General features: G+C 32.4%; 1 protein-coding gene across 2 annotated transcripts in view; it reads right to left on the reverse strand.

Annotated features, from left to right (window-relative positions):
* Window positions 1-13,005, reverse strand: part of LOC143223566 (ribosomal protein S6 kinase alpha-2-like) — a 73,377-nt gene that overhangs the window by 50,615 nt on the left and 9,757 nt on the right. For both annotated transcript variants that reach the window (XM_076451673.1, XM_076451674.1), the window contains 2 exons: window positions 11,737-11,790; window positions 2,833-2,976 (listed from right to left, as the gene is read on the reverse strand). In XM_076451673.1, the coding sequence (XP_076307788.1) occupies window positions 2,833-2,976; window positions 11,737-11,790 (198 nt within the window). The remainder of the gene's footprint in view (window positions 1-2,832; window positions 2,977-11,736; window positions 11,791-13,005) is intronic.

Here is a 13,005-nt window from a genome sequence, read left to right on the forward strand (position 1 = left end):
ACTTAAATAAAACAATACAATGAAAAGTAAAAATGGATAGATTTAAGATTTTTTAACAACCTTATAACAGTATTAAACCTTTGTTTATGATAATTTTAACAAGTATCTAATTTTGGTACTTGTTCCATTTACTTAGCAAGTAATTTGTACTTTAAAAGCTTTGTACATAATCTCTATGACGAGAAATCAATTACCTTTTAATGTAAATGTTAGTAATAATAGTTATCAGTTTAAAAAAGAAACACATAATTCAAATTTCAAAAAGGCTGATTTCAAATGACAAAAATCCCAAAGATTAAAAAGAAGTGATATAGGTGCCATAGATAGATAATATGAAAATCATGCTATAGTATATTTTGGCCTGAATTTTTTTTATTTTTTTTTTTCACTGGTCATAGTTACCCTCCAAATTAGGTCAAACTGACATGAAGCACCAAATGTATTTTTATACATTAAAATTATTCTTTTTAGAGAAGCAATACTTTACACAATGTTTCCAAATATGGAAAAGTCCATGCTTCATGTTCCCAAGTTCCATTTTTCTCTATCTTTGAAAACCTTAGAGTTTTGAAGCAAACTAAATAAACAGTGATGTAATCAATTAAACAGAATAAACAGTTATTGTTTCAGTGGGTGTGATTATAAGTCTATGAATGCTCCAAATAGAAACTTGAATTTATTATGTCTATGGGAACAAATGGCCAAATAAGAAAAAAATGCTTTCAAAATTTCACAAATATACACGTTTAAATTAATACTGCTTATTTCAATAATATTCTTTACCAGAATGCTCTTTAGAAATAAGGTCTTGTTAACTTTCACTGCCATGAATGCACACATTCTCCTCAAGAACACCAGAATGTGAACTTGGAATTTTGTAATACTACAAACTATGAATATTCCCTGTCAAACTATTCATCATATTTTACTAGTTCCAACTCTCAGACAAGTAACAAATATTAAAATTATGTATTTTTCTTTTGATTGTGTATCTAAATTTAAACCTGTCATAAGAATTTTTCTTCTGTAACCACTGCAGTGAAAGAATTAACCTTTTCCAAACCAGAAGAACGTTACTGATATCCTTCATTGTTTTTCTTTTCACAGTGAAATACTTGACATAATATCAGAAATTTGCCAAATAATATCTACTATATATGTCATAAGATAACTGTTTTAGGCTTATTGTATATTTGAATACTACATTCTTTATTGAGTTCACTTACGGGTATTTCTGAGAAGAAATGTCTAACAACATTTCAAGTGCACCATATACACCATATCCAATGCTAGCAAAGCACTTTCCTTAACAATTGATCTCATCACACCATCTAGGATACAACAAGTTTAGTAGTTGTAACCTACTGCACTCCTTAAGCCTAATTTATCATACATGATGTCTTGTAACAGTGAAAAGTTCTTAGCTTTTATGTAAGCCAGAGTACAACATGTAGTGTTTAGAAACACAATAAGCCTAACAGTATTGTATTAGGGCTAATATAACTCATAAATAGTATCTAATTTACATTTTTAAAAAATTCACATAATTTGAATTAGTTTCTTGGTAATTTTTTGGTTATTAAATTTCTTACATTTTGTTGTAAAACAATGTTTTGATGAAACATTAAAAATTCTTCCTTTTGTCTTAAAGTTAAATTATTTTAGTTGTCTTACAAAGATGTCTTTCACATCTCAGGGTAACACTGCAAATACTGATGACAGTCAATGTGTCCATTGCTAGCTGTGAGAGGTTATTCAACAAGCTAAAGCTCATTCTTACTTATGCAAGGGTATCTGTGTCTTACGACTATCTTTGTAACCTGGTAGTATGTACAGTACTTAGTGTAGAAAGGAAATCCTAGAAAGCATTGACATAAACTGCATCATATACGAGTCTGCACAAAACAAAAAGTAAGAAATGTGACTATGTAAGTTGTTAATGTTGGTCATTTCAAAATGTTATCTCAGTTTTAATTTTCCATGGGATGGGGGTGCACTTTACATCCTCTGTCCCTGGGTGCATTAGACCCTCACTACACCTGTCACCATTTATGATAATTAATCATAAAACCCTGTAAACACTGACAAATATTTATTAGTAATCTAGTGTTTGAGTTATAAAAATGGTATCACAAGTACTTTTGTCAGACATCTTTTGTTTGTTTAGAATTAAGCAAAAAACTACAAATTGGGCTATCTGTGCCCTGCCCAGCACAGGTATCAAAATCCAGTTTTTAGCAGTGTAAGTCTGCAGACATGCCACTGTGCTACTGGGTTGCAACATATTTTGTGAAAATGTTTTTGGTTGAAAAGAATTTATACTTAATGAAACAAACAATAATGTATTTATGAGTGTGTTGTTTAAATACTGTAAAACTTAATGACATCACTCAATAAGTAAGGATTTGAGACAACCAAACATTTTGCTGTCACATACTCTACTTCTTAAGTCTAACAAGCCTACTCTGAGTGAAAGCAGCATTGCAACAATTCACTTTTTTAAAAATCCATGTAATAATTTGGGTTGATATATTAACTTTTCCTGTCACTGTGGACAGATACTTCTGCTTATATCTTATTAAAAACAAAAAAATGATTGAGAACAAATTGTTTCATGTGACATACAGAACCATGCAATGGATTATTTAATTCTTGAGATGGTTCTTCAAATATCAAAATATGTAAATTAGTACAGCATCATGTGATGTTAATTCTCCAAGTGTGCATCATATTCAACAGAATAAGCTTGTGAAATATAATAAAAAACTGACTAGCAATAGCTTATTTTTACAGAAAACATCAAGAATGCATCAATGGAGATCCCAAACACACCTTTCCAAATGATCCCTGACCTAACACTTTTAAGAGTTTAAACTGTCCAGGATCACCTTTTGGGTGACCCTCTTTTGTTATATTGGTCAGTTCAATTTCATGAACTTCTTCCATGGTTTCTGCTTCTTCCATTACATGGTCATTCTGAAAATAAAAGACACACTGCACTGTTAAAAGAAACAACAGAGGATAGAAATGAGTATTTAAAAAAAAAATTATAAAATAAAAAATAAATTGACATATTTCAGGTTAACTTCCTTTTCACAAATTTACAGACAAATATTTCATATCCATATCTAAAATTATTTTTGTATGTCTATCTGTAAGGTTTCAGTATGTTGAAATTTCCACTGTACATGCATCTACAACACTAGTAATTACACTTAAAAATTCCCCCTTCACATACACATACAACATTTTAATACTTTGATTAGTAATCCCATTGTAAATGTACCTATACAGCAGAAAAGACATCTACACACGAACTTATAATGCTTAAATATTAAGCATGAAAAATCTCTTTGTACCTGTATATATAAGGTTTTAGTTCTAAGGTTGCATGCAGTGCTAGCTCAAGTTCAAAATCTGAAGAGTGCAAAATAAAAAAACTGAGCTCTTTTTTATTTTTATTTATTTTTTATGTACATAACAAATTTTTAATATTTTTTTTACATCCAGAGTACAAAAATGGTACATAATACAAGAATATATAGTTTTTAAATCTCTTTTATCCAACTGTGGAATGTTGGAATGACTTTATCAAATTTATTCTCAAAAATGATCTTTCACCACTTCCCACACTTAGAGCAATAAATGTATTTGGAAAACATTTCTCTGATTTCATGTTCACATATATAAAATAAGACTTTATCCCAAGTTAAATTGTAATTCATTGCAATATTAATTTAAGTTCTGCACATAAACTCTCACTACAAATATCCCTTTTCTCTTTGATTATTAGTATTTTTTCTACACTTTTACAATTATTGCACACTCTTTAAGACCTTTGAACCTGCCTTGAGCTGACCCTGGCTGTACATGTGCATATGAAAGTTTAGTTCTAAGTCTGGACATGTACATAAAAGGCTTAAATTCTAAGGTTGTATATGCACCTACACTATCAGCAGTCACTACTAAAACACAGCCAGGTAACATACTTCCGGTAAAATAAAATACAAATGGTGAAAATATTGACCCATTACCTAAAAGCCGTAGTAGACAAAACAACAAAGCAAGTTAAAGCTGATTCACCTTAATCACAACACTTCTTGTCAAAAGCACTCCAATTAATAAAGCATCCATGGTAAATTAAATGTGTATGATGTCAAAAACAATACCTTAAACAACAATTATGAACCACAATATCAAGAAATATTAAACATAATAATAGTGCCAAAGGTGCTGAGGATTGCAGAGGTTGTTACAATTATTGTTAATCTTACTCTTGAAGCATGAACCAATATCAATATAAATGGTATGAAGAAGCAATTCAACCCATTACATGACAAATAAAATATACTTTTAAATAAATCCAACAGAAGGAAAATTCTATAATCAAATAACAAATACTGCAAATAACTGCTACTGAAAACCATGCCAAATCATCAGCAGACAAGTAGAGTACATCAAGTAGCCTGTAACAACCAGAACAGCACATACAAAACAGTGTGAAAGAAATAAAAGTATTGTTAACAGAAAATGTACTTCCAACCATACTTACCCATACTCACTTTTATCTTTGCCCATCTAAGCAGTGGTTTGGTTTTTTTCTCACTTTTATTCCCCACTCAATTGCCCTTGGAAATAAATGTTTTAAAATACTCTCCACCAACTTTAATGGGCCCTCTATCCTAGTACAATATGAACAGCACCTCATTCAGATAATTTTGTCACCTTTGTTCTGAGACACGTATTATCCCAGTTTATTACATCAGCTCTTAGTGAGGAGGAAAGGTGGGAAAGTGCAAGAGGAGCCGTATTTGATTTGGAATACATTTCAAATTCTTGAAAACATTAACTTCCAGACTGTACATACCTCTTCTCTCACTTATAGCCACAATTCCACATTGAGAAGGTAGAGGGACCAGTGAGGACATTGTCCATAAAAAAAAGCATCTGCATAGATCATGGGTGTATTAAGAGAAGACTGAGACCCAAATGGGAGAACTGCATAACATCTGGAATAAGTATGCTCTTTGATTTGAACTCAATTCCTGTATCAAGGGTGGAACTGTACACAAATAATCATCACTACAGGCCAGCCACAACCAGACAACTGAAGTTCCCCTACTCAATGTTAGAATTAGAGAGCCTTGGTCCCTATATCCCACAGCGGTAGAAAGGGCAACTGGACCACAATGTTATATGTAGATATACTTTTATTTAGTCCCAACCAATAGCCATTGAATGATGTGTTCTGAGCCACTGAAATCAGGACAAAAAAGTGAAAAATACTGAACCAGATAAATCTTCTCTTCCACCCAAAGAAGCCAAGAGACAACATCCCAGACTCAGAATGATGGAATTTTGCATGCTGTACTCAAGCAAAGAAACATAACTCATCCAGTCTGTAATTATAAATATTCATTCTCACTCTCCAACCAAGTGAGTGATGAGTCTTCCACTTCCCTTTGAAATTATGAGGATAACATGGAACAATTATGCCCAACCAAAGATCCAGAATGAGATCACTCAACATTCAAAATTATGAGGAAATAGTGGACCTCCCTTCATGAACAATATAATAAACCAATATTGATCAAACAGAAGGACCATGCATGCCCCATCTGGATAGCTATAGCTAGTATTGATCCCATCAACATCTGGGAAAATATATCTAGGGAGCTATGTAGGAGGGCCCCCAAGTTTGTCCTCTTCTTTAAGAGTGAATGAATTCAATTTAACAGTCTGAAGGACACTCCTCTACCCACCATCCCAGTAACTGGAAACCAGTTGTAGTAAGGACTCCTTAGCTCCACTAGTAGAAGATGAGGGATAATGCACATTGGAGAGCACTGAGAAACAGAGCAATAGTTGAACCAAGTTCCTTAAATTTTAAAAGCAAACTGATCTTGATATATTCAATCCAATTTTAAGCAGCAACAGACAGGATTCCCTTCACCTTTACTTGCAATAGTCCCTGAGTGGCAGTCCAGCATAATAAGGTACTACTACCTGGCAAACTCCTTGGTGGTCTTATGAAACACTGAATTTCTACACAGCTTTTTCAACCAGTAGTGATTACAGTGAAATAGTGGTTGATAGTGTGGAATTGGTTTTTAATGAAAGCTCATATACTTGGACAATACTTGCCACAGAGTTGTATCTAGTGAAAACAATGTAAAAGACCCTGAAAGTTAGAAATAAAATTACTTATACCTCTAGATAATCTAGCAGAAATTGTTAAAATAGCTACAGGAGGTAGGCAAAATCGCTCAGATGAAGAGACTGCCAGATCAGAGAAATATTTGGACATAAAAATACCTGGGGAGGTCCACATACCAGTCTGCACAGTGACCTCTAACAGAAAATTTGACTGGGCTGCTAAAGACATCTGATTAGATGTGAAATACAGAAGATTCCTTGCCTTCAAAAAAAACCAGAATAAAGCATTGTCTTGTATCTCTAAAGGTACCTTTAGAGACCTTTAGAGGGTCTACCTTCAAGACCCTCACTGAACATGACCAATTTCAAAATCTGATTGGACATAAAGAAAATGAGTGAGAAGATTAGTTGTAGAAAAGTGCTGAACTCCCTTTCTGTATGACAGTGTGTTAGGTAAACAAACCTGAGTATTTAGAGAGAATGAGAAAGTTGTCTGTAGACAAACAGTGCAAATCATTTTGGCCAACGATGTATGCAGGTCAGCAGCTACAAAGAATAAACCTGCAGGTAAAAGGGATGCATGGCATATAAGAGTCAGGTTGCAGACAGGTAGAGAGGGGGAAACTGAGCCTACCTGTTAGGTAACTGGAATGGTCAATTGGGTAATTAGAAATCCAGTTACCTAACAGAGTTCTGAGGACTCAAAAATATATATTTGCAACAATTGAACAGTAGTCAATAAGGCCACTATAACAATGATGATCATGAAAGATGTAAAACCTCTATCAAAGAGCCAAGTTTAAAAAAAAAAAAGATCACGTCATGGATGATACCATTGACTAAAAATTATTGAACCTCCTCTCAATATGTTTGTCATTACCTTTGAGAAAAATGTTAACCTCAGATATTAATCCCTAAAACAGTATGAAAGACAGCATAGCATCTATGCCAGAAACTGGAACTTCTGGTTAGTCAGGTGCACCATATCTGATCACAGTTGCCTCCACAGAAAGAGTTCAAAAGAAAGTGGAAGAGGTCCATCATACTGGACCACAGAAGCAAAAATCCCAGGTATAGCCACTAATCTAGTGCAAACAACAGGATCTGACAATAGGTTGGAACAAATCAAATTTCATACCATAGGTAATATATGAAATGATGAAAAGACTGAGAATGGTAATCCTATCCTGTTTAGATGGTATGCACATACTGCCAAAATCCAAAGATGAGGTACTGAAACCCAAAGTTCCAGTAGTTGTGTGACCCAATGAGAATCCAACCAACCAATTAGAGTTGCAAAATGAGAGCAATTCGATTAAATCTTGTGATGCAATATCTTTTCTGTTGGGAGAATTTGTCTGGAGTGAGAAGGTCCAAAATTTAAAAAGAAAGAGCCATAGACCACATGCCTCTTTGTTGAAAAATATAAGACACCAATGCAGAAAACTCAGAGTGAAACATGACAGTTTACCTGTTAAGAAGTCCAGACCATGAGGCCTCACCTGCTGACGAGGAAGAAGAATGAAAACACTGAGATGACATGAAAAATAAAAAAAATACTCAGACTGATGTCATAGTGAATAGCAGCAAAAACAAATGTCACAGTCCCAAAGGAGAAGCCTGCTTGGGTTATATCAAAAAGTATCAAAAGGATGTGATAGTCTAACAATTGATCAAATGTTGCCAACAGTAACCAGTCATTCATGGAGTGGTGTGTGCAAAGTATGATGGAATGAAGAGATGATAAAACTTATGATACAGCAAAACCCATGTTAAGTCTACACTTAAGGAGAAAAACCAAGAACTGCAGTACTTGACCCATGTACACCACAAATGTCAGTAATGATGGCATCCATTTCTAAGGCAAAGTGCAGATACAACATCTACAATCCCAGTGAAAGAAATCAACAGAGACTGAGGATTGATCAAATTGTGAACCTTGTAAAACCTAGTCACTAATATAAACATGGAAGATTTATGACTATACATCAGTCTCCTTTCTTCATAGATCCAATAACTAACATGAACAAAATTTCTGAAGAACTAGCTCAACTCTCTCACTACCCCCAAACCAACCAGACTCAGATAGATAGAACTAAGTTTCAAATCCTAATGACTAAGAAGTAAACCTTCCAGCATGAACCATAATTTTAGTACATGGAGAAAAAACAACAACAAAAAATCTCGGACCTTTCAGCCATCAATGAAGTTGCAAGCTCAAAAGCAACCAGGAAAAAAAACTCAAAACAGCATGCACTTAAAGAACCAGCACAAGAAAGACAATTCAAAGGCAGCTTATCCTAAAAATAAAGGCCTTGGTGATTATCATTGATTGGAATAGCATCTTGTAAAGTAAAGTAAGTTGTTTTGTAAAAGCAAAGCAACTGCAAGCTATCTGCTGTGTCCACTCTATGGAATCAAACCCCAAAACTGCAGGTCCTTAAACTTACTACTGACCCACAGAGGGGAGATAAAAATCCAACAGACTACCAGAAGCCATTGGAAAAGTGAATTTAAAGTCTCTCCTAAATCTTGAAGATTGCCATCAAATGCAAACTCAGAGCTCCCCAGAGGACTATCACAGATCTGAATAAATGTCTCCATGAGATCCCTGATAGTCTCCACTGAAAATGACCCCCAAACCCAATTGTTGTGCAACAGTAGATATCTGTGCCAGAAATAAAAATTTGGAAATTCACACCATAATTGACTTACTAATCAGAAGAGAAAGAAAATTATTATTGTTACAACAGAGAAATAACATTTAAAGTATCTCTAAATAATAATAATGAAAAACTCACTAGTGACCCTTTGTCAAGAAAAAATAAAATTATCTGAACACTGTGCTTATATACAGTAACAAGATAGAGAACACACTAAGGCAGGTAGAGAGTATCGTGAGACAAACATCATCCTACTTGATGTAAGAGTAGAAAAAGAAAACACACACACAAACAATTGTTACATTGATCAAGAAGTACTGTTTCAAACAAAATTCAAGTCTTCTAAAAGAGAAGTTATAATTTTCCTGTTCTGAAATTGCACTTTCAACAGATAATTACAATTTGGTATGCTCCTTCAGTACAGTCTTTTAAATGTCAAGCACAAAGATAAACATAAATTTCAAAAACTACCACTGAACTGTCAAAATACACCTCTTTAGTACAGAACAGTATTAAAGCATTTTTCATCGACAACAATATGTCAATCTTACAACAGGAAAGTAAGATCACTGTTCAGATATAACAATATACCTATCTTGAAAGGAAGAATATTAAAACCACTTCTCACCCATAATATATCTCATCACAGATAAAAGTATAAAACAACTACTGGTCTACAACAATATAGTTGACTCATAGAAAGAATATTAGAACTATTTCTCACCCATAATATACCTTATCACAGATAAAAACATAAGACAACTATTGGTCTACAACAATATAGTTGACTCATAGAAAGAATATTAGAACTATTTCTCACCCATAATATACCTTATCACAGATAAAAACATAAGACAACTATTGGTCTACAACAATATAGTTGACTCATAGAAAGAATATTAGAACTATTTCTCACCCATAATATACCTTATCACAGATAAAAACATAAGACAACTATTGGTCTACAACAATATAGTTGACTCATAGGAAGAATATTAAAACCACTTCTCACCCATAATATATCTCATCACAGATAAAAGTATAAAACAACTACTGGTCTACAACAATATAGTTGACTCATAGGAAGAATATTAGAACCACTTCTCGCCCATAATATATCTCATCACAGATAAAATATAAAACAACTACTGGTCTATAACAATATAGTTGACTCATACAAAAGTATATTCAACCAATTCTCACCCATAACAACATATCTGGATTACACTAAGTGTAACAACATAAACATTCTTCTTTTTCTGGCTATTCAACTGATTCTACCTTGACACTTCTGACATGAAATACATTAGCACTTAAAAAAATTATAAATAACATTAATCATTCCATTTGTAATGTCATCATCCTTCACCACACAAATATCCTAATATCACAACATCTAATGACAATAAACCATTCTAACACTGAAGGGTCGGGAGTACTGCAAGTCATAGTAATATTGCTTTTCAATTTTTATATGGTAATTATAATAATTAAAAATTAATTTTCTTATGTGTCCGAATATTAAATCACTTTCCATTCAGTAATAATAATAATGCACTTGCCTGTTGCAGAAAAACATAAAAATCATAATAGAACAGAAAGAAGTAAAGTAATTATTTAAAACAGTAAACTATGTCTCTCACTTAGTACAATATCTTAAGTAATTATACAACAAATGTTGGATATAACCAATTCAACTGTAACATACTTTTTCATTATAAAATAATAGATAAAAACAAGTAAAGGTTTCTTGACCTATTAACAGTGACAATTTGCTTTAAATAAAAATAAAACTTTTAAAAAAAGTTGTCCAGTTTATTTAGTTATTCATACTGTTTGAAGATCACACCATTACACTGTTCCACAGTTTTCACTATTATTCACATCACTACCAGTAAACAACATGGTTGAACAAATAATATATATATATATATATATATACACACATATATTAGGTTGAGGAATAATTCGTGAGCGTTTTTAAATAATTTCATTCAAGCATTACATGCAAGACTATACAATACTTCAATGCATGAACACATTACACCCAAAACATTTATTATGATACTTCATTTCATGTAATACCTAGGTATATAGTATGCATTGTTTTAAACGAAATTGCAAGAAATTAAATGCGAAAAGCAGATGGTGTCGAAAATGCTCGATTTTGTCCACTTGACATTCCATTTAATGAGCTGAAAATGTAAGCAAAAATTAAAGACATATGAAAATCAAACACACCATCTATTAGAGCAAAAATTATCTACCAAATGACATGAAATATTTTCCGAAAGCGTTTCATTTATGAATATATTTTTTTTAACTTGAAAAAACGCTCACGAATTATTCCTCAACTCAATAGTATACAGGCACCCTTTTGCACAATTCTGACAAATTCAGATACATTTCTGTTAACCAGGTTAAAATTACATTTAACATTTTAACCACCAGCACACACACACATCTGAAATTCCAAGTTCCAAAATGCACAAGATACTTGTGCAACTGTAATACGACAAAATATTTCCTTATTTCAGAGAACAGGAAAATCCAGTTTTTAGTCATCCTTTTATACTGTTGATGAATAATTTCAGGATGTTTTCATGTATTTAATGCAAAAAATCAAACAGGATATACAGTGATCATATCAGTACATCAGCATTTTATAATAAAATTTGACACACTTTCCTATACATAGGGTTCATTTACCTTAATATCTCTTCTTCAAAAAAAAAAAAAACAGAAGTAGAAGGTTAGCTCACAATCACTTTCTTAACATTAAATAACTTGCATTTGTAGTGTATATTTTTCTCTATATAAAATATCTGTAACAGGATATTTTACTAAATAGCCAAAATGCTTTCAATAAACCACACAGATATGTGTCTTATATTTAAATAAGAACAAAAAGTCTTACCTGTTGAAGGGGGTCACTTGGTAATTCCACAGTCATGCCATCAGCATTAATAGTCTGAAAGAAAAAAAAAAATCCTGATTGTACAAAAACAAAGCATCAGATGTTTACTGATCTATTAATGGAAAAGCTCAGTTAAAAATTGGATAATCTGTTTGGTTGTTCTTGAACACAAAGCTACACAATGGACAATAGATTGTGTAAAACAAAAATAATACTTACCTGGTTATGTAAGTTGTGAATCCTCAATAAGGTTATAAAAATATATATGTAAAAACAGCTGGTATGGGTAGAAAAAGCACTATGTAGAGGAGAAAACAATGTTTTGACCTTCTGAAGATGACCAAAGAAGGTTGAAATGTTTTCTCCTCTATATAGTGCTTTCTCTACCCATATCAGCCTCTTTTACATATATATTTTTCTCTACAAGTGGGTTTTCTGGTCATCACAGAAAGGTTATAAAAATACCAGTTTTTTCCTTTGCAGTTTCTTGTATTTATTATTGTGTGTACTTTACATGTCCATTATAAAATACATTTTGTTCCCTCTTATTTCTATGATTATGCTTTACTAACAGGCCTACTCTTAGTGAAATTTTATGTTCATGCAAGCTACATCTCATTTGTACATAACTCACTTCTCATCTATTGTATTAAATCTAAGAAAAAATAAAATTTTTGTGCAATATCAATTTCCAACACATTAATATTTTGATCCAATTTTTCAGGTTAGAAACTCCAGAAGTAGCAATAAAACCATACTTTTTTGTTTTTTATAATTTACTTTTTTCTGACATTTACAGAGATTTTATCAATACTTTAATAAATTCTACAGTCTTTGATAGTTCAGCTTACATTAAAAGAATAGCTAATTCATACTTTCAAGAGCACAAACATTAAAAATATCAAATCTTGAAAGATGTATTCTACAGTCAGTAATTAGCTATTATAAAATGTATATGAATGGTATGAGATAAAATTATGTAATCAGCCTCTTCATGTCTAAAATGACAAAAACTTGAGAAGAAAAACATTCAAGGTGCTTCAATATTACACACTTAAGCAAGAACGTCAGAACAAGCAAGGTAGCAGATGCCTGATCAAGCCATCAAGCTCTATAAACTACCAATATTATTGCCAACCCAAACTAACTAACTAACTTTTCATCTATTCATTTATCCATAAACAATTAAAAAATCAGCACACTTCATACACATAAAATGACCTCTATTACATAAATTTATTACCCTAACAACAAAGTAGTTCCGATCAA

This window comes from Tachypleus tridentatus, chromosome 8 (genome assembly GCF_004210375.1).
Source record: "Tachypleus tridentatus isolate NWPU-2018 chromosome 8, ASM421037v1, whole genome shotgun sequence".
Classification (NCBI taxonomy): domain Eukaryota; kingdom Metazoa; phylum Arthropoda; class Merostomata; order Xiphosura; family Limulidae; genus Tachypleus; species Tachypleus tridentatus.